Source organism: Accipiter gentilis, chromosome 21, assembly GCF_929443795.1.
Source record: "Accipiter gentilis chromosome 21, bAccGen1.1, whole genome shotgun sequence".
Classification (NCBI taxonomy): Eukaryota; Metazoa; Chordata; class Aves; order Accipitriformes; family Accipitridae; genus Astur; species Astur gentilis.
The window spans coordinates 2860514-2884117 of NC_064900.1; the positions used below are offsets into that span (position 1 = coordinate 2860514).

The 23604-nt window shown below is 39.0% G+C and overlaps 1 protein-coding gene across 5 annotated transcripts in view; it reads right to left on the reverse strand.

Moving 5' to 3' along the window:
- Window positions 1-23604, reverse strand: part of STXBP5L (syntaxin binding protein 5L) — a 195273-nt gene that overhangs the window by 16676 nt on the left and 154993 nt on the right. For all 5 annotated transcript variants that reach the window (XM_049824541.1, XM_049824543.1, XM_049824542.1 and 2 more), the window contains one exon: window positions 7310-7480. In XM_049824541.1, coding sequence (XP_049680498.1) covers window positions 7310-7480 — 171 coding nt within the window. The remainder of the gene's footprint in view (window positions 1-7309; window positions 7481-23604) is intronic.

A 23604-nucleotide genomic window follows, 5' to 3' on the forward strand; every position in this document is an offset into this window, starting at 1 on the left:
GTTATTCCTCTCTTTCCTTGGAGGCCTAGGAACCCCTACCTTTGAAAACCGCAGTGATCATCACCTAGGGCGTTGTCACTTAGTTCACATCCACACGTGGACTTCCGACTCAACAGACCCAGGAAAAAAGGAGCCGATGATAAAACCAGAAACCTCCCTCTTCTCCCCCCCACCTTGCTACATGGGAAGGAAACCTAATGGTCACATTCACTCATCCAGTCCAAAAAAATAATCCAATGTGCTAGGCATACAGCATAGCAGTGTAGCCATAACCGACAAGAGAAAAACTGATATAAATTGTACAGAAGTTACATAGGAAATACTGCAATACACAGCACAATATCAGCTGAGCCTGGTTCCTCAGGCTGCAGACTTTTTAGAAGATAATCACTCAGTATCATATTTCCACGACCCTGACTACAGTGTACCGGACTTAGAAGAGCAAATGTCAGCCCTTCTCCATGGCTTCACACACATATTTACAGGCTGATTAAGGTACAGATCAATCCTAAGACTTTGGAAACCTTGTTATAGAAACAACAGACCAAAGTAACAGGCTGACATACATGCACAGAAAATTATTGTAAAAATTGCTGAATCTAAAAACCAAACCAAAAAACCTCAAAAAACTCAGCACCAAAACCTAAACCAAAATCCATCAGGAAAAAAATCCGGAAGCCTCTGCCAGGCTGCCTACAAGGCTTCTTATGGTGATCCTCACAAATACTTCTGAATAATAAAAGAAGTTTAAAGTATATAGTATATACCAAATACTACCCATTTCCAAAACAAGTTGGACAAAATCATGCAAGAAACAAAACAACTTATCCCCAAAACAGTTTTAGTCATTCTATATAGAGATGCAAAAGAAGAACTTCAAATATAAAAGTATACTGGATCTATTAATATGGAAACTGTATTGTACTTGCCATAGAATTTTTGGTAAGGTATTAAAGATAATGACTAAATATTCTTGAGTGGTTCGTTTTGCCAGCTTACAGTGACATTTCAACTCAAGTGCTCTATATCAAATTTTAACTACATGTAATCAAAAGAGTTAATCCAAAAGCTGAGGTAAATGCTGAAACTGAATTATTTTAAAGAAAAGCTAAAGCAAATTTAAAGACTCTGCTCTTACCGTTCCTAGAAAATTACAATCCACAGTACATCCTTGTTAGGATTCCTTGTTCAGAGGCAAATTTGTAGCACAAAGACCTAAATGGCCTTTCTAGCCAAGGGTGGTTAAGCTGGACTAGTTAAAAACTACATAATAGGAAATAAAAACAATAAAAAAAAGACAGACAGTTTTCTATCACTGCTGGTGGAAGAAAACAGACTTCCAAACACAACATTTGAAAGGAAAAACTCCACTCTGTTTTTACTTTCTTCCCAAGACGTACGATATAACCACATATGGACATATGTATACAGAATGCCCCGATTTCTGTGTGAATGCAGGCAAGGAGGAAAAAAAGGCAGAGTCTGCCAGCAGAAGCTCTTGATGGCAACTAGCAAGTCACGGCAGAGAGAACGTTTTGGAGAATGCAAACTGGCTTAAAAAAGCAGAATGTCTGAACAAGCAATAACCAAGAAGTATCGAATCTGAAAGACTTCTCGGAGTTAGTTATAACTCATTAAAGCAAAGAGGACGGCGTGCCAGCATATATATCTGTGCACACATCCATGTACCCACCAGCTACACAAGAGTTCCCACTGAGTTCCCACCCACAACAATTTTATTTTTATTCTTTAACATCACTTTTTTCTTTAATTCAGTGTTTTCTTTAATCTAAAATTACAATTAAAAATGCGACCGAAATACAGATTTTGTTTTCCAAAGCAGAAAAAGAGCAGATGTTTTGGGCCTCTTTATCTACACTGAAATTCTTGATCAGGCTGGGATCTCTGCTGTTCTAGATGGAAGGGGAGTTTTAGAGGGTTTAACAACTACACAGTATTAGTTTTTAGACTGAGATGGACTGTTTTGGATCTGTGCAGCAGGACAGAAGGCAAGCCAGGTAGGGGTACACTTCTTCCCCAGAGAAGCTACAAAGGTTACTGTCCCTATTTCAGTATTTCTGTGAGGACACCTGCAGACAAAATAGGTGCTAGTTGGAGCCCAGAGCTGAACAGACCGAGGCATGATCAGTGCAAATAGCTACAGCCTGCAAAGAAATCCACTAAGCTCGGAGAAAAAACACGTTCCCTTTCTACAGAATGTTATTATGGGACAGAATCTCTGTAAGGATTTTCTTGACTAGGAATAATTTGCATTCATGTGTACTTTTTATTGCTCTTGGTATTTAAATGCCCAATGTTAACTTGATGATAAAAAATGTAGTTTATACCCTGTGCAAGAAAGTCTTATCAAAGAAATACAATCACTAACTCCTAAAATCTCAAAAACTTCTGGTCAAAAAGGGCTAGATGTTTAGAATTTAGCAGTTGAACAATGGAATTTCCCATATTTGTGTTTTTGTTTACAATGCAAATAAATTCTTACATTGTTGCAAGGAAGAAGCAGCTTAATCAAAAGTATGTGAAAACAAGGTTGTTTAGAATCAATACTATCCTATTAAGAACTTGTAAAGTTCTAATTCCTTGCTAAAATTAGATATAGAATATTGAGCAACTACAGAACTTATTAGTCTGTGAAAATACTACATTTATGAAACCAGAAGATACTACAGGACAACATGTAACATTTCAAATAGCATAAATGGTATTTGAGAAGTGCTGTATTAAATGTCTGGCTAATTAATGACAAAAATATAACCATAACGAGCTATTTCATCTAGATACTAGTTCAAGTTTTCTGGGGACTCTCCCCAGCTTTGGAACTGAAATGACATTAATCTTTAGCTTGGAATAAAATCTACCTGAGTTTAAAAAGATTTAGAGCTTTCCAAGTTTTTCCATGTTAGATGAGGATACTAGGAAAGACAGGTATAAGCAGTTACAGTAACCATGCAGGCATAGACACCACCCCTCTGCTACTGTTATGTGGCTTTTGAATTATTCTTCTGTCAGTGTGGAAAAAATATTAGCACTTTATGAAACTGAACAGTTTGCAATATTTTGACCAGGAGAAAACAAGCCCCCCCCCCTCCCCCCCGTTCTTCCTATGATTCATCATTGCAAAGACATTCTTCAAAAATGCTTTTCTCTATCAGAAATCCTTCTGCATATGTAAAGAGGTAAGAGTCAGCAAAATCTTGACAATGAACTAACAGGAATGAAGTCAGAAGAATTTATTGTGGGAAAGTTGCTTGAAAATACACTTGATGAAAATGCTGGAAATACAGTTCCTATTGTACCAAAAGATCAGGTTTAAGTAAGTAGGTTTTGAAATCCAATGTGAGAAGAGAACACTGATTTAGTATTCTAACAGATAACTTATGATTAGTCACCAAAATGTATTGTCTTTTTAATCAATTCAATTAGAAGAGGTTGTAAAGAGCAGGGAAAAAAAATCAAGTGCCATCAGTGCCTCAGAGACAGCCTTAAGAAAAGGTAAGAACCACCCACCCACACACAAAGGCTTTTTTTTAAATGTATAAAAAGTGCTTAAGAATACTGAGATAGCAATCTCTAATCAAAATTCTACTCAGGTAGAATAATAAAATCCTACCAAATACTAACCTGAAATGCTACCTCTCTAGCGAGGACATAAAATATGTCTCTTGATTCACCACATGAGAATATTAAAAAAAAATAAATTTCTTGTGAATAATCTATTGTTTATTGCAGCATATACTCCTAAGTAGCCAATAAAATTCTTAGCACAGAGAGGATGGTTTTGTTTTATTTTGGAACAGCCCAACCAGAAGGTTTTGATCAAAGCCAGTTCCACAGTTTGGAGAGAATGCTTATTCTCAGTATATTCTCTCTCAAACCTTTAACTTCTCATCTTCCTCGTCCCTCACCCTCTTTCTTACCCCCAGCCTGAGAATCTTTCAAGGATCATACCATCTTCCACCAGATTGCTTAGTACAAAAACCTTTAGAAGTAAATCAAACCACTTGCCAAAACTGTATGTCTAGAAATGCAAGATGCATGAAGTATGGCGGAATGTCAGTCATTCCAGACAGATCAGTCGGTAGAGCTAGAGGTTGAAAGACTAATACCACAGGCATCTAAAAAAAGTTTAGACAAGTTGGACAGGTGGCTTTGTTTTAATGAGAGACTATAAATGATCAGAAAATTATTTTAGTCTATAAACCTGCTGAAAGGTGACTTGTACACAAATCCACACAGTCAAGGACAAACCCGAACCATGCTCCATCATTATTACATGTTAATATAAATTACTCTAAAGACTGTCTGGCTCTTTTGTGCAACAGACATTTCACTGACCTTACTGAGAGTTGTAATACCATTTAGATGACACCGCTGATACTTTTAAATAGGGATTTTTTTATGTCACTTTATTTACTGCACGTCCCTGAAAGAAAGTTAGAGGACTATCTCTAGAAAGAGATATACTTTAATATTAAACTTGATAGATATTATAACTAGCGATGAACAATAGAAAGTGAATTTTTCATGATACAGATATCCAGAAAGCATCATCATGCCATCAAAAGTATAACTGTATTACTAAATGTTTTGTACACAAGGGTCAGTAGGACCTTAGGGGGTTGTAGGTTCTGCCTGCCAGTGACCTTCCTTACTCTGGGAGGAAAAAAGAAAAGAAGCAGCATAAAAGAATTAGGTAGTACCGTGGCCCAGTTATGTACCAGTAGTGCTGATACTGCAGCAGTATCTGCATACAAGAATTCCAGAAGAGTTTGGTACTACGTAGGATGGAGAAAAACACAGAGCAATAGAAACTACCGTGGCAGTGCTTTGTTTTCCACCACAAACTATCTGACAATGGTACTTACCATATTTGTATGGCGCGTAAAGAGAGGTAGATGAAAGGGTTATGTTGTGATCATCATCAATAATTAATACAGAGTTAAAAATGGTGATATGTAGATGAAAACTGCCCTTATGCACAGGAATTTATAGAAACCTCAGAGCTCTGTAAATCTTCTTTAGTACAATGTTCATACAGGAGCCATTAAATTAATCCAAGTTAAAACCAAAATTTATAGTAGGTTTAGTATTTAAACAGGATTACTTCTTTATAACTGATTGCTGAGGATTACACTTTGTCATATGTTATACAAAGCCTACAATGCAATTTAACATTTCTGCTCTTTGGCCTATGACTTAATCTTTGAAGAGTCCGTGATATTGTAACGTTCTCCTAAAGGAGAGAGGGTTGGACGGTCACTGAAGGAACAGCAGTGTCTGTTGAAATGTCACTACTCCCCAAGTTTTTGACCCTGTTCTTCTGCAGAAAGTTAATACTCATCTAGTAAAGTCAGAAATATAGATCACGTGGGCACTTCTCATTTGCTTTAGTGCAAAGGGAGTTGGATAATGTAACCCAATATAGAAAGCTGTTTAAGCTAAATGTTTCTGTACTTCAGCAGAAACGAACAACCCAAAGGATCTCTCTACCACCAGTAGCTGTTCTGGTGTGATAGCCTCTGGCGACAGGAGCTGATTTCTACCAGAGGCCTAATGACATAGCTGGAAGATGGTGACACCTTCAGTGAGCATAGCCATTTTGCAGAAAGCCTCTGACCATGCTTTCCTCTGTGTCCCATGAATGAATGTAGGTAAATGCTGTTCTTAAATCAAATGGAAGGAGCTGCTAGAGGACACCAAAACAGACTTTGGGATAACAGCTCCATTCCAGTCAAGAATATAATCTTGGAACACTCTGTGCCAAAATTAGGATGTTTTCTTATAGGGTCTCACACACATAGACACTATTTTTCTGTTGTGTGATCCCCACAATGGCCAGAATAAGGGCTGCAAAAGAATTTGCTATTTTATGTTATCATAAAGAAAAAAAATATATCAAAAGATTCTACCAATTTGCCGCTAGCAACAAAGGTATTTGCAATAATTTGCATTTAAAAATACAAAATTAGACACTCTGAATGATATAATTCCCCTTGCTCTGTCTCCATTAACAATCTGCAAAATTAGGGAGTACTGGTTCCAGCTGTAAAGAACTTCTGTGGTACAGACACTTTTGCAGGTGGCAGGTTAGGATACAAATGCTCCTTACAAGACAGAGGGCTAGGTCACGGTGGTGTCGGCTGCCTATCACTTATAGCATCACGGGGGGGTCAGGCCATGCTACAGCCCAGACAACAGCTACAGGAGATTATTATCTCTTAGGTACTTAGGAAATTAGTCTGCAACTTGATTAGAATTAAAAGCAGGATTTTTAAAGGACTTAATTGTTAAAATTAATTATTTTATTATTAAAATATTGCCGTCTGTCATTTCTGTTGTTTAAATATTATAAAATTCTTACCTATTACTAAAATTGAATACAACCAACGCTACAGTCCTACACCGTTTATTTTGATGCTATACTTTTTCAGTTTTTGACAGACTTAAGCTTTTCTGCACAGACAATGCATTGCTCAATTGCAAGGATGTGAGGGAGCTGGAAGCACGCGAGACAAGGGTCAAGGCCACCAACAGCAAGGTGGGAACACTATCAAGATTGAAGAAAAACAGGTCAGCTGAATGCTTCTGCTTAAATGATCTGCAGTGACAACAGCTGGCGCTGCTGAAACGAAAATGGGCTTATTCTAAGTTTTAAGCACAATGCATTGCTATGAGTGGTCCACTTTGTATCTCAGCTTCATCGCGACTCTGCACTCGAGTAGATTACAATTTGAAGACTGTTTTTTCAAGCATTAAAGCAAGAAACTTATTATAAATACAAAAAATTGATTAGATTATGGGCTATAATTTTACTGTAAATGGTGGCCAGGGATTGTAGAATTTTAGAAAGTCTTCAGTACCAATAAATAAATAAATATATATGTGCAAAGCCTGAACTCACATCGTAAAAATATCTTACTCATTTTCTGACTTGATAAGTAGAGACAACGAGAGTTTGAAACATTAGTACTACTAGCTGTCACAAGAACCGTACATAAGCGGCTATGAACAATTGCTTTTCCGGAACAAAGCACCCAATCCATACAGGCGAGGGGACGGCTGTGCGAGTTCGGTGAGGTTCAGCATACCACATCCCTAGGCAGCACAGAGCTCAGGAGCAGGCTTGTTAGTAACAACACTAACACACAGGGGTTGTTCTAATTCTAAACAGTCAGATGAAGACAGCAGTTCAGGGCAATGACTAGGACAAGGATCATGCTAAACTTATTTACTTTCACACCCAGTGAGAAATTCACAAATACCTAGCAAAATATTCATTGCCACCCACCTTCTGTGGTGACCGGGAGAGAAATCTCCATGCAGGCTGCAGACTGTGCTTTTCTGAAGGGGGGCCTCCCAGGCCCTCGGCGGTTTGCTTTTGAGACGTCTGCGCTGGAAAGTCGTTTTCCTGAACCGCAGCTCTGGGACGTTGGACTTGTACAGTGACCATTCACGTGATCTGGAAAGTGAATGCAACAAGTGCTAGGTAAAGTGCCAGCTCCCAAAATTCAGAATGGAGGAGAGATGGACATTCTGATATTTAAGAATGGGTTAAATCAAGTTTTCTGAAAATAACTACTGATTTGTTTTACCAGCCCACACGTGTATATATAAGAATAGCTCACCATATCTTTAAGGTATACTTTGAAAAAACCAAGGGACATAGAACTGCCATGTGTTCTTACAGCTGCAGATCCCACAGCATTTTGTTGACCTATGTTCACAGGCAATTATCAAGATACTGCTGGTAACACTATCATCCCTGATGTTGTGTCTCCTAACAGATACCAAATAAATTTGAACACGATCTTTCCCTTTCGCTCTCATAAAGAACTGCAAGCACAATTTACTACAGGATAGAATTTAGAGCCAGACATCCTCCCTACCTGACTCAAAGCTCCATGAAACAGCCACCTAACTGCCACTATTTGGGATAATTATAATACTGCTAAGTATTTAAATCTTTATATACCACACAGATTCATTTTACTGCTAAAGAAACTGACTGCTGACCAACTGATTTGTCTGCTACAGATGTGAAGATATGAGGCAAAGTCCTTGGACCCCACGCAGCTGTCTGATGGGGCGAGAAACAGAACATGGCTGCTTTAAACTCTGCCTATATTCATCTGTTCTTCACCCCTGGCAATAGGTCTTTAAACCACAACAATCCACTGATCAAGACTTAGATCAGGGTTCAGAGTGGGTTGGGTTGGGTTGGACTATAAAACATTCAGGAGATACATTTCTTCCTCTCACGTTGGGAAAGGCAACGTGAGAAGAATTAGTGAACACAATTTCCCCCTCAACATGTGAAAGGATACACATCCAGATATAACTGAATTATTTTTGGTCAGCAGGTAATTCATACTTACTAATTTAAGTAAACAGCAGGTAATAAGCATAACAAAAATTCAGACTTATGCAAGCACACTGAGTATTTCTATTCAAAACTATGGAAGCTCAATAATATAGGTAAGGACAAGCTTGGAGTTTGCGCCTTCATTTTAAATGTCAGGTTATTTATATCTGAGAATTAGATTAGTCTTTTAGATTCTGTATAGAAGTATCATATTTTGTTAACCCTCTTTGATTTGTATTGTATTTGTATTGTAAGGAAAAGATGAATGTTAACATCCCAAGATAAATTTATTTCTTGGTTACCATGCCATAATAGCTCCACTGCACATGATGAAAAGCTATTTCTATATTCAGATGATAAAACAGATTCTATACTGAACACAGCATATAGTGCACTATTATATGTAGTCTTCCAATGTGTAAGTCATGTCCTTTCCATGTGAAGCAGTTCAGTGTTAATGAACAAAACTGGAAAGAATTGTTCAGAATTATAGCTTAGAAAGCAATTTAGTATCTGTACTGCATAATGAGACCGCTCTGTAGGAGACACAACTTTCATGATTCTTATCATGTTTCTTAATACATGGCTGTTAACGGAGCTAACAGCAGACATAAAACTGATGTGTAGGATTCATTCAACTTATAGTTAGGGAATTTTCCAAAATCTGCTGGAACTATTCATCTATTTCAGTAGAAAGTCCTTTGAGATCAGGGGCTTTGTTCAAGGGCACAGGCTGACTGTTCAACCTCAGCAACAGACACATCCTCATCCAGCTGCTTCCTTTCTTCAAAATTCAGTTTGTCTGAAGGAGTTTCAGCATGATATCTAATTATCTCCAGGGGGATCCTAGGAAGTGGTGAGGAACACAACAGAGTAAAAAAGAGTCACGTTCTATAGAAACATCAACAACATTTGTGAGTCCCTTTCCCTGAACATCGTACAGAATGGGCACAATTCATCTAAGGCCCTATTCACTATGCCAAATTTTAAGAGAAATGCTGCTATGTTCTCTTAGTACATTTGCTTGTCCCAGTTGCCTTCCAAGGCCCAAATGAAACAAAAACAGTAAGTAGGATCTGGGCACCTAAATCCCCTGAGTTGTTTCGACAATGCCTTTCCAAATAACCAAAGCTAGTTTCTGTGTAGAAAAAAAAATAAAAAATAAATCAGGCCTCACCCTAGAAGCTGCAGGGATAGCCCTTCAAGTACTGAAGTTGATGAAATGTTAGTGAGTGCTACAACGAGTGGGAGAGATTTCAATGATCAGCTACACACTTTTCTATATTTTAACGCTATTCTGTACTTCTGATTAGATAGAATTATTTTTTAAGTGTATATAACAAGGAGCAATGCAGCTCTTCAAACCTTAATAAAAACAAGAAGGCATTGTACAAAGAGTAATATAATTATGGGGAGTATGTCTGCGACATTTTTTGCTGAGAAGCTGGTAAGAATCAAGTAGATAAAGACCACCCAAATCTATGAGAAAATCCAATGCGTGGATTTAAAAATTAATTTCTCACATTGTTTATGGTGTAAGGTCAGTGATACAAAACATTTCTTAAGAAAGGTTATGTACTATTCGAGGAAGGGTTCCTTACTACATTGTCTGGGAAGGAAAAAAAAAAAAAAAAGAAAAAAAAAGGCAGCATGCAAGAAAAGTGGTAAGAAAAAAACCCAAGACTAGTTTTGTATAGTGTACTTTCTATGGGAGACTGCGAGAAAGCTCAGGCTATCACCCTTTGCCAAAACAACTGCAACGATTTACTAGCCTTCTGAGACCCAAGTTACCTGATCCTCCTTTGCCATGACAGATATTTTCCAATCACCCCAAAGAAGAGATAGAGCCGGCTTGTAAAAACCTGGCTTTTTTCCAGCTTTGTTCAATTTACAAGGAAAACCAACATTTTAACTTTTTTCCTTGCTGGCTTCCTGCTTTTGTCCCATGGTCTCTGGGGCTTTTCTCCTATCAGAAATATTAGTCGATACTGAGCACCAGTTAATGTTGGAGACATTAACATTGGTACTTACGAAGCAGTGCACAGATTGCTCCATGCTGGTGATGCAATAGTGCAACAGCTCCTAACTCTCTCTTCTTCTGGAGAAGTCGGAGAATAGTTGCGTGGGGAGAAAGCACTGCACAAAAAGCCCCCTTCCTTCTCTTTTCTACCCTTTTCCGCCACCGCATTTGCCATCACCTCCTAGCCCTTCCCACGGGTGCTGCAGCCCACGAGGTCAAGGGAATTTGCATTATACTCTCTAGTGCTCCGAGGTTCCAGCAGCAAGGACCAGGGATACGACTGCGCTACGGTTGGGCATCCTGGCTCAGCAGAGCTTAACCTTGAAGCAGTCTCCGGCCTGGGTAACAGCCATCCCACCCTGCCAGGGCAGCAGCCTTTTCTCCTGTTTGTGGGTAGTGAACTACATAGTCAGGGCTCAGTTTGTAGCTATTTTGTTCATGAATTTAAAAATGTAAGGCTCACGCAGGCCACTGGAAGTAATCACAGGAGATTACTCCATGCTACAATACACTAGTCCATTTTCTAGTGATTTAACTTCACTGATTTAACATTGTATCTAAGATGTATTAAACTATATAAAAGAGAAGTTCATGGCATAAAATTCTCTGATGTTCTCCATGTGCTGCTTCTACAGTGCAGGTCCTGGTTGTTTGCCTTTGTCTGGGCTCATGGTGTTACCCATATAAATTAAAAATGCTTCAGTTATCCCCGTTACGAAACAGTGGCACTATTCAGTGCAGTCCGCACCCCAAAAACTGTGTAAAAAACCAAACAGAACAGTGCTGGATGGAACGCCAGTGTGTCACACAAAATACCAGTGAGATGATGAGATTAAGAGGAACTGAAGAAGTAACATTAGTTACTGTGAACTTGAAACTACTGAGAGATGCAACGTGCAACAGGACAGCAGCAAGCCTGCTGGAGAGCCTCAAATTAATCGAATTTTTTGGAGGAGTATTACACAGACAGGGAGTGTATTATACATACACATGCTCATTTCAGTTTACACAGTGACATGTATATGTTACACAACCTGCCTTATCATACGACGGTTTGAAACTACTTGGTGACCTCTGCAAAAAGCAAAAGGAACCAATGATTTACCAGTGAGAAGCTGAACTCTTGTTAAAACCAAATGTATTAAAAATGTCAGTAAAAAAGGACAAACCTGCATTTGCGGTTGCTGCCTAGCAAGTTGTGTTACACTAGACACAACAAATCAAAAAAATAAGACCAACCATTTTTTCCAGTTCTTACAAAGGGATAAATTAACACAGAAAAAACTAGCTGACAACCAGTTCTTACTAACGATCTGAGAGAGCATGAGAACAAAAGAATTTAAATGACTAATTAGAAACATTATAATATCATCCCAAGTTGTAAGTAAGTAATCAATAAAAGAGCAGGCAAGAGGACCCGAGAGAGATGCTTTAACATGGAGCAGAAAGAACCTGAAAAATGAGGGCCAGAGAATCTCCTCAACACATGTTGAGGAATACAATCTCTGCTGTTAAAGGGAGGAAAAGTCCCTCCGTTTCCACCGGGGGATTTTTGTGCACTACCAATACATTAGATTCTGTGTAATAGTTACGGGTGTGACTAACCTTTTTTCTTTACAAAGCAGAGAGATACACATTTAAATCAAGGGAAAAGAGATCTCATAACTGTACAAATGGCCAGAAGAAGTGTCTCAGGTTTGCATGTAAAATAACCAAAACTTGTGTCAAAGTAGTGTGATCATTCATTAGCGAGAACATAGACTGACACCTGAAATTTTTAACAAATTATTCTTAAAAGAAAATCCCTTACAAAGTCAGGATCACAATTTTCTCTTGGTGCAGTTCTGTCAACCAGGCAGGAGAGGAGGTGCGAGCCCTAGCAAAAGAGGTTAGTACAGACGTGCTGCCAGCAAAAGCGTCTATTTACCATCATGTCTTCAGCAGTTTGAAGAGGAAGGATGAATTGCCCTGTTGACATACTGTTAGTATATTTAGGTCCACACTAAGAGTACAACATGCTGTCATTGTAATATACTGCCTGCGTTATAGAATGGTATTCTTATTATGGTAATGAACTCCTATCATGTGCTTGAGTCTAGATTTCATCATTTTTTTGAAAGCAGGGTGAACAGATTTACTTTTCAGACAAATAAAATACTGTGAAGCGGTTGAAAACGTTGAGTGTGTTGTCACTGACAGAGTCCCTTTTAAAACTAGTATTTTTGCCTGCAATTATGAACAATGAAACCAAAATACAAAATAAACACTATCCAAATGAAGAACACTAAGAATATATTACTGTATGTCATAACATCACCTCTACATGGTCATATCTGAAAAACCAACCCTGGCAGTGCAAATCTAAAAATAAATCTAGCTTTGTTCCCAGAGAACAGTGGGAAAATTTTGGACTACTTGGATGTAACATCACACTACTGGACTGACTGTCTCAAAAAGTACACAGCACTCGGTGTGCCTCACCAGAATAATGTAACAGAAATTCTTGCTATGCTTTGTGCGATAAACAGGAAAACAGACAGAAAACTTGATTTACTTCTGAAACATAAGCATGAAACGTATCCTGAGCTGCACAGAGGACAACACTGAAACATGCAAGCAGAGTGCATGAATCACAAGACCACCTTGGCTATCACCAACTAGTCCTGAGCACCCCTTACTAGTAGCACTGCATCTGCATTTTCAAGATGGAAAAATCTGGATTTAATTCTCTGTTTTTGAAAATGAAAAATTCTTCGAAGAGGTTGGACTAGAAACATTTTTTTCAACTTGAACGTGACAAAAATAAAGCGTGACACACGAGCCGGAGACTTTCTAAACAAAATTCCACCTTTCCATCTGAAATGAATAAACAAAATGTAAGATATTTACAATAAAAGTGTTTGTAGACTATTCTAACCAGATTCTTCCAGAAATTCTTCCCCTGGTTTTTCAAAAAAATTGTTGTTTTTACCTGGAGGTAAGAATGTCTGAAACAATTGAGGTAGCACCGCTCCATAGATGCTAACATGTAAGTAATTTGCTTGCCAACACTCAACAGAAAAAGGCACAGACGTGGGCAAATAAGGCATTCCAAATATAATTAAGTTTACACATCATTTTTATGCAGCAATCAAAGAATTCTAAAAAAATTCAAGTTTTTCTAAACTTATTAACATTATGCATTGTAGATTTTTGACATATTTCATGCCATTGTAATAAATAAGAATGAAAAGTTGTTACTCTTATTTTAATGTTGCAAAACCAGATTTTATAGTTGATAACTTCCAAATTAGAGTTCTTCTTTATCCTTCTTTTGTTATCATTTTGTTGTCAAAATAATTATACATGGAAAATTATTACTTTCTAAATATTATTCTGCTTGTACAGACAGGTCAGTTGCTAAGACTTTGGATGTTGCCTGAAGTCCAAACAAGGCGATAGGACCATCTGTCTCATGCCCGAGTCTCTGCCTACAGATGACATTCTGTGCGAGAGCTCAATCCCAATCCAAGTTCCTTACTATACAGGAAAACCTCCAGATCCAGGCAGGTCTGGTAAATCTATGTGTAGCCCCCAATTTTGACTGCTGGAGAGTATTACAACCCAAGAAACGTACAGAGAGCACAGAACAGAAGAATACTACATATGTGTTTGCATTGCTTGCAAGGAGTGAAAAATGACTTACCTTTGAGAGTCCTCTTTAAGTAAAAACAAAGAACTTAAGAACAGTAAATATCTATTACATTGTGAGCCTAACAGTTGCCTATCGTTTTGTTGTTATCCACTCTTAAATATATGATGATCTTTACTGTTGTTTCAGCTAACAAATTTTACTGCCTTTCCTTCGTGACTACATTTAACTGTATCAGCCACAAATTTTTAGTTAGGGTATCATTTTGGTAATTTTCAGCACTTAGCTTTCCTTTAAACTACTTGGTTGTTAAATTGCCCATATAGATCAGGTGGGTTTTTGTTTGTGCTTTTTTTTTTTTTTTAAAATCTGGAAGCATTGGAAGTCAGAACACAGCCCCTTTCTGCATTTGAAATATAACCACACAGCACACGCCTGTTCTGCTGTAAAAGTGGACAGAGTTAACCTGCTGGTTGGCTCTTGTTGCTTTTTTTATTCTGGTTATTTGGACTGGCAGAGTGCTAATGTATCTGTTAATATAGGTTCTCTTTTAAAATTCTTTCACCATAAACGACCTCGTATTTAATTAAGGAAGAAACTTGATGCTGTCGTACACCTGACCTTCAGCAGATGAAAGAGACTTTTATCTAACAGGGTCCTAGCTACAGAATATCAAAATCCAGACCTGAAAATGTGAAATTGAAGAGAGGCCAAATGTTTAAAACCATTTCTGTAAAAGTGAAAGACTTCAGTCCAACTCAGAACGTTTTTCATCTTAATAGGGACCAAACTTGCAGCAAAAAAGGCAAACCACATGCTCTACTGAATCAGCGAGAGCACAGCCAGCAGCGTGAGGGACGTAACCCTTCCCCTCTACTTGGCACTTGTTAGACTGCATCACAAGTCCTGGGCCCAGTTTTGGGCTCCCCATTCCAAGTAAGATTTTGGCATACAGGCGCGAGTTCAGCAGGGGTCCACCAAGCGGGTAAGGGAGTCGGCACCCACAATGTAAGAGGAGAGCCCGAGAACTGGGGGGGGTTCAGCCCTAAGAAGAGAAGACTGAGGGGAGACCTTATTGCTGTCTGCCACTACCTGCTCCCAGTACTGGAAGAGGTCACCCAGAGAGGTTGTGGACCCCTGTCCTTGGAGGCATTCGAGACTCAACTGGACGCTGCCCTGACCTACCTGGTCTAGCTAGACCTGCTTTGAGCAGGGTGATGGCCTAAACAACCTCTAGAGGTCCCTTCCAATCTTAATTATGCTACGATTTTAACTACAAGCAGAGTTCAGATGATGCCTCAATTCAGCTTGTGTTTTCAGACTGAAAAGAGATCAGAAATTACTCTACACTTCTGGAAGGAGGCACACACTGGACAGAGCATAAAATCCTTTGCATGTAAAAATATCTACCATTTCCAATGTATGTTGCCAAGTAATTAAAGAAAAGCATTGTTACAACTGGATGTCTGAATTACCTTTTCTAAAAATGTCACACCAAGGAGGAAAGCAACCCACATAATCTCAAAACTTCTGAAATGTTCTTTAGCACTGTAAACAGTTACAGATCCAGAAAAACTAGTACAGAACGCTCCAGTTAAAATCTACCGGTTTGCCCAATGCAGCAGTAAACAAAAACAGATTAAAAGCTTCAAACTTCTGCCAGCGCCTAATGTCTGCTGTAAAAGACTATGAGAGGGTAAGGCAAGAATGTTGCTGTAACCCCACTGCTCATGCTTAAAATAAATATGAGGTCGTCTTGATGATATCCGGGTACTGTTTCATAGGCTTGGGAGCATCCAGGAAGCGACACTTCCCTTGCAATGAAATACAAAGGCAGTTTTTCACTGCTGTATAAAATGGGAGACATCAACTCTGACCTGGTAAAGAATTAATTCACTGCTTATAAGTATCTGCATAAAGCATAGGAAATTATATTAATGTTTTGAAGACCACAGCTTAGCAAGAAGAAACAAAAGATGTCTGTCTCTATATGTGTTTTCTTTTATTCTTTGGCTAATAAAGTCTAGGTGATAGCATAAATTCTTACAGTGAACCCATCTGTTCATAGGAATGAAATAAAAAAAAAAAATCACCAGTTACCGAGTATCTCCACCTTTAGTTAGGACTTCTGTCTAGCTCCCTGTGATCACCCGGAAACTTTGAAAGCTTTTAATGAAATGAGCAGAAATACTTCCTAAAAGAAAAATACAAGCAGATGCTTAAAGTGGCTGGTGAAGCAGAGTTAGAAAACCCTCATATAAAGCAGCTGCATATGTCTAGATACATCCCAGATTCTCCACCTGATTAAATTAGATTAGGATTATCCCCATAATTTATTTCACTGCAGGTGCATGGAGATGTAGATGATCTTTTCAGAAAGCTTTGGGAAACAGGTTTAAAAATAAAGATACTATCATTTCAGGCTGCCTCTGAAGTATAATAGGGAAACTGTACAGCATATGCAACAGCAGTACCACATGTTCCTTCTGGCTAACTCAAACATTGGGTTACTATGATCTGCAGTAGCTAAAACTATCAAGAAGTTTCAATGTATCCCCACACATGGCATATTCTCACATTTCTGTGCGGAGATACGGCATCCACAGGTGACAAGTTCTTCAGCAAGGATAGATAATAATCACTACAGCAAAATAGAAAGATGCTGAGGTCAACTTTATCAGTCATACAAGGGTCAGAATGAAGTCCCAAAGTACCTTTCAGTCACGAAAATCCTGACAAGGTTTAACTAGAACACCCTGAGTCATCAGATCACACATTATTCCCTTAAATGCTAGCAAACTACTCCCCAAGCAATTCTCAGTACTGGCAGCACCTCCACGTGAAATAGATTTAACTTCCACTTAACCTCTACGATTACAATTCAAAGCAAAGTGAAAGCAAGGACACTACATGAGCCAGATCCCAAGAAGAGAGCAGAACTGTAAGCTGCCAAATGCTAATGTATTTCCCAATTAGCTGCAGTTGGTGCTGAGAGTAGGCGATGTATCAGCACTCTGTAAAAAGCTATGAGCCAGAGCCGACGGGATGGATGTGCAATATCTTATCATTTCAAAGTGGTGACCTGAATATTTTTACAAGAAGTGTGGGCCAGAGAGTACTGTTATCCCTCGAATATTCAGACCGTGGATTCAATCTCAAGCAACAGCCAGACAGTGGATAAACAATCCCTAAGAGCTCTGCCAGTGTAGCCTGGACATTTTGGAGCAGAAGTAAATGAAATGCAGACATTACTCATCACCTTTTCCAGGAACTCTCCTTTAAATTTAGCTCCTTACATTGAGAAAGAGAGGCTTTTCCCAGCCTGTTATAAACTAAGCAATCTATAATTCAGCACAGTTTTAATGGCTAGAATTAATTAACAGGAATCTTCTGCCCTTCTAAGACAGTCATGAAGGAGAACTGAAACAAGTATTTTTGTTTCAGTGGTTTGTTCTTTTTTTTTTTAAACCTTCCTCTGCAGTTGATTAGCCATGAGTATCTGCCAGCTTATACACTGAATGCTGCTTCCACATGCTTCATCCTTAGCAATCCACCAGGCTTCTTGGTAATACGAGTACAGAGTACCCAATAGCTGTGGCAGTAACAACGAGCAAAACGCCTAAGTGACAATTTGATATTACCTTTTGGTGTGTATGAAGCTTTTGAAATTAACGGAGTTCCACTCATTTCTGCAAGATGTTGAAATAGACCTTCTTAGACTTATTTTTAGTTTATATGTGTCTTGCTCTACATTATTAAAAAACAATGAGCACAGGTAAACGAAGGAATGGTAGAAACATGACTGTTCTGAAATCAAAATCACAGACAGGATTATGCATTCCATTAGTCTTCAAACTTCCCTACATAGGTCATACATTTAAGATGGATCATCATGCCTCCTACGCTCTTGGGTCAAATTTGTTTAACTTTTACAGCTCTCCTTTTGTACATAGTTGTCCTGCTCCCCAGTCCTCGGGGTTTTGTGGTTTTTTTTTTGTGTTTTTTTTTTTTTTTTTTTTTTTTTTTTTGTTTTTTCTTTTGGTGGTTCTGTTGTTTAGGGGTTTTTTTAAACATAAATGCACCTTCAATTTGTCAATATATTCTAGGCAATGCTTACAATATTGTCCAGCTCCCAGCATGATTACAGGAAAGCTGATGGTAAGGCAGCTTTTTTCTCTGACATGCAACTTTTTTGTATTATACAATAATGCCCTCACCACTTCCCAATTGCATTGATTTGTTTCTTGCTTTTCTAAAAGCTGTAAATCCAGTCTTTTACGCATCAAATTTATCTTTTTCTTGTGTTATGATTCAGGTTCTATATCTATGTCATACTATGTGTCCTTCAAGATTATATATTTTTAATAATACTAACAAGAAGAAGTCTGATCTTTAGAATACGCCTTAGGTCCTATCCTATGGCTATTTTGATACTCTAAGTATTCACCTTCTCTCTTAATAGCTGCCCATTTATTTAGCGAGAAATATTAATTTTTCAGGCTTATAGCTGCCTACATCACTCTTTTTACCTTTTAGGAGTATTATGAGTATTACTATTTTCCTCTCCAAATTTTTTTTGGGGGTGTATTCCTACATTCTTAGTTTCTCAAACATCACTGTTAATGATGGAATAAGTTATTTCAACCAAATCACTCTGTACACTGAAATCCGCACGATCTGGATTGAATTTCCCAATGATTTTTCAACATGTATTTACTTAATCTTTATCAGGAGCTATGAGCAATTTTCCAAGTTCATCAGTCATTTGTAATGTGGAAGACATATTTATTCCCCTGACTTCTGCCCCGGGGAGCAGTGTTACATTGGTTAATACATGCACATGATTCCTAGTGACAGAAATTAAGTTCAGCTGCATTATGCAAGGATGTGATCCAACTTTAATTTCTATCTCTAAAAAGACACTCACAAGTAATGAGGCATAGCTACATGGCTTTTTCAGTCATTTTACGTGAGAAACTTCCCATGAGAGCAAAATGAGAAAGGACTCCTTGAGACTGAGAATATTTAAAGACAATTACTTAAAAAAAAAACCAAACCAAACTTGCTGTGAATCACAGTTTCCAACCCAAATGCCAGGAACAATCCCCTTTACATGGATATTTAAGAGGGCTTGATCTGCCCCAAACATTTTTAGGTTACACAAGATGATGAATTTTCATTTTAGGTTTTTTGAGGTGAAATCTCTGCTCTCACTATTCATTTCCACTGAAATGTTAAAGAAGAATCGAGAAAAAGGTTACAGCAAAGTATATGCTTAACAGTTAGCTGAAGTTAAGTCTCAAGGTGAGGACTGAGACATATGGCTGATTTCTGATCTGTGGTTCAAAGAGGTTTACAAACCTGTGGTTCAAAAGGCTTACAAACCTTCTCAGAGGTTCAAAGACACCATAAAATATACATGTTCAACTGTCTTATCACTGTTGTGGCACGGAGTCTGTACATCAAATGAAGAAAATAGACTAGTGCATGCATTGGGTGTTATAGACGGAGATAAACATCACTGACAACCAGTTATAATGGCTCAAGTGTGTAAAAATTTCTGGAGCCTTTTCTTAATAAAATATTACACACACAGTGTGTAATGACTGGCAAAATATGTCTACATGAAGTAAATGAATATTAAACAAGCAAAATGCTGAGAGCTGCCAACAGAACTGTATGGGTTAATAGGTGGTTTTTAGAAAGCCTTTTCAGACAAAGCTTCCAAGGTTATTGTGTTATCTCATGAATCGGTAAAATGTTTTGCCAATGAATGTAAGAAGTTCAAAGCTGTTGGCTTTCGCCTACCGTACCAAGATCAGTCTTAAGATCTGTTGGCAGACTTAACTTTCTTGATCCTTTAACTGAAACAACAGAAAAAGGAGAAAGGCAGTTGTTAATAAGTAAGAAAGAAAAAGGAGCGAGGGAAAACAACATGCCATCTTCTGGTTAATACCATGTTGCAATTTTGTAGCACTTCTTTGTAATCAGCATATAAAGGCAGAATTACGGTTTAAATATTTTCATGTACACCATTCAGCAAAATAAACATAACTGAACAAAGCAGCACTGGATAAAACATTACTCCAGCTCTCAAGAAGTGAATGGTGCTTCACGCAGCTTTGGCTGTGTGCTGCAATATCTTACCTTGTGATGACAGGAATGATAAAAAAAACAAACAAATGAGATTAAGGCAAATATTGCAAATGCTGGTTATGCAGCATATCACAAATATTTAAACATCTGGAAAGCAATTTAATAAAAGGGTGCAATGAAATTATGAGTTCTGATGACATCATACCTCAAGATACCCTTTGAAAAAGAGAGGGCATATTGTACAGGTAATGAAGACAGAACATAACTATTGTAACATTATGGAAAGGAAGACAGTTTGCACAGAAACAAAACACAGCAGCTTCAGGTTATAATGTAGTGTTATCTAGACATCAAAATATTGCACTCAATTTACTGAAAATTTAATTATCTTTTGTGTTCAAATTACACAAGAAAACTATGATTTTCTTCTGTTCAAAAATGTTTTCATTTCCTTACACACGAGCACATTTTTAAACAATGAACACCAGAGAACTGAAATGAAGCATGTCTTGTAACAGTCAAAATGGCATTAAATTTATTAAAAGAATGCCTTAAGAAATCTTTTATTAGTTATTCAGAAGACTTAATTTCCAATACGGTTCTTTCATTTTGCATTTTTTCACATTGTTTTCTGGCTTTCACCCCTTACCCATACTGTCTGTTACTAGAAGTGAACAATGCAGTATTTGTCAGCTAACTATTATACTTCTAAAGAAAGCCCCACATGGTAAGTATCACAGTGACAGGAACACTGGGACATATGAATATAAGGAACAAGTCCTTTGTAATTTCTATTTAGTAAGCTTTTAGGTCAGAAGGATGCCTAGAACAGCCACTTACCATTTCAAGTCACATAGCCCCTTAAAAAAAAAAATAAATTCTGTTGCATTCTTTTGCAGTGTCATAAACTACAAAGCCCTGCAATGTGGTAGCAGAAAGTATCAGCTGGCACCTATGTTAGAAGCTTTTCTTTCTTTCTTCAGGGAAGATTAGGGGACCCCTTCAGGCTCTTGAGCAACATTTTGGTATCAGTAGAACCAGCATAACCCTTTCAGTAACCCATTCCTAGCTGTCACTTTAACTGGATGCTTTGGGACAAGGAGAAGAGATCTCTTCAGATCAACCCAACATCAAAATACACATCACTAACACTACTATATGAGAATTCTCTAATTTGGATACCAAGTGTTAGGCTCCCACATCCATTTTAGGCACTCACACAAAGGGCAGCTTGATTTTCAGAACAGCCTTTTAAAAACATTCCGTTTATCTGAGCAGCTGTCATACACTCTTGCAGACTGTGAATGGAGGATACTGCTCCAGAAAATCAGCGCTTTGCTATAGAGAAAGAAGAAGCATCACCACTTGTGACAATCTCCTTTAAAGGAAAGGACAACATCTGGCCCAGCCAGCCCTCTGAAAAAGGATTAACCAATTCCTAAGGAACACTGCAGGACACTTCACTAACAGACTAGGATCTAGATTAGGATATTTCAGAGCTACAAAACCTAGCTGCATTGAACACCAAGGAGCTTCATCAGTGCTGTCATCATGGAGGCTTTCAGCTTTGCAAATTGGTGGTTTAACCTCTTCTATTTCTATGTTACAGGTGTTTCTGTATAACAGGAATTACACGTCTTGTGTTATACGCCACAGCTGTTCCCAGCTACTACAATTTGTAGTACGTATGTCTGAACTGCAAGACTGCAGAAACAGCTCCCACCTCTTTGTGTGCAGACTCATACAGCACGTGCAAAGTATGCACTTTCCGATTCCTCTGAAGGGCTCTAAACAGGCTTGATTTGGGAGCTGCCACAGCTGCGCACAGACAAAATACTCCTACCATACTGAAGGCTGCAATCTAACAGAGTCTTGGGATGCTGAAGGGACCGAGGATCGGAAAGAAGAGGAGTATACAGTTGATTAGTTGGTTTGTGGGTACAGGGATAGAGTAGAGGATGTGGTGAGCAGGGCGCTAAAGGACAAAGGAGACACACAGCATGAGGAAATGAAGGAATTGCAGCTGAGGAAGCCAGGAGTTACTCCTACCACCATCTCCACCATCAAATTTGGAAGTTTTTGGTGTAGGACATGATTGTGCTAGGACACAGCGTGGACCACTGTCAATAGACCACATCTTTGAGGGTAAAAACAAAAGAAGGAGCCGGTTGCTGTCAGGCTTTACTGTGATTAAAGCTGTGCGTGTTACTTCTTGGGGGGTGACACTAACTGTTTACTATTAAACTGATCAGAATGTGGATATTATTATGTAACCTATTTTTAGTACCTAAATCATGTCTATTTTACTATCCCCACACTTATGATAAAGGAGGATCATGCATATAAACCTATGTTGCTGAGAAAGAGCTTCTGAAAACCAGCTTAACTTAAGAACAAAGTAGAGTATAAAGGTTCAAGAGGCTAGCAGAGCTGTTTGTTACCATTATTTGTTTGCATTCATATTGGAGGCAGCCAGCAGAAATTGCGATGCCACAGCACAAGGCAAGACAGCCCCTGCCCAAAAGAGCTTAATGTGTAAACAGTCAAGTTATCCAACTGTGGGATGAGAAAGAGGCACAGACAGAATTAATAGGTACAGTCTGGCAGACAGCGAAGCTGAGCGCCCAGGTCTCCTGACCCGGCAATATCCTATCTCATAGCCATATGGTTCCTATCAGTCTTTCAATAAAAACGCCAAGGCACAACCAACAAACAAATGTGTGCTCGCAGCTACGACACTTGGTGGTGTGTTTCCCTTGGCTACTACAGCAGGACTGTAGTCAGAGTATTTAATATAACTCAAAACGCAGGTGACTTCGTACAGCTCTTTTTCTATTAGGGACCTTCTGCCTGCATAGCATTCCCAGTTCCCCACCACTAAAACGTGGATTTAAGAGCTTAATATTTAGCTACCTAATTGGACAAGGTATACAACAAGATCCTGGAGGTTTGGCTGCTGGGGCTCAGAGCCAGTGCAGAGCCAGCCCTTTTCCTTCGGTGGCCTCAGGCACAGCGTCCCAGGCAGCACTTTCCCACGGGAGCTACTTTCAAGCTGAACCTAAACTCTACCCTGAGCTACAGCTCCGGCCACACTGCTGCTGCCGCTCCTGTGCCCGGCCACAGCCCTGCCAATCCAGACTCACGGACCAACATCCCTCCCTGTCCCCCGGACCCCCGTCTCCCCCCACCCCGGCGACCACCAGGCTGTGCTCGGCCCTAGTCACCCTCTCCAGAGCTGCCCTGCTCCCTCGCTTAGCTCCTGTCTCCCCAGTCCGTAGGAGCTACCGGTGAGGTCAGGTCCCCTTGAACCCTGAGCCACGCACCATGGGCTGCACGGGGGCTACCCCTGCTGCTCCCCACTGAGCCAAACGGCATGGCCCAAACCCAGGTCCCCATTTCCTCCCCTCTGCCAGCTCACGCTGCTCCCTGTTCCTTGCTAATCCCTACATACGCAGCCCTTCTCAAGATCTTAAG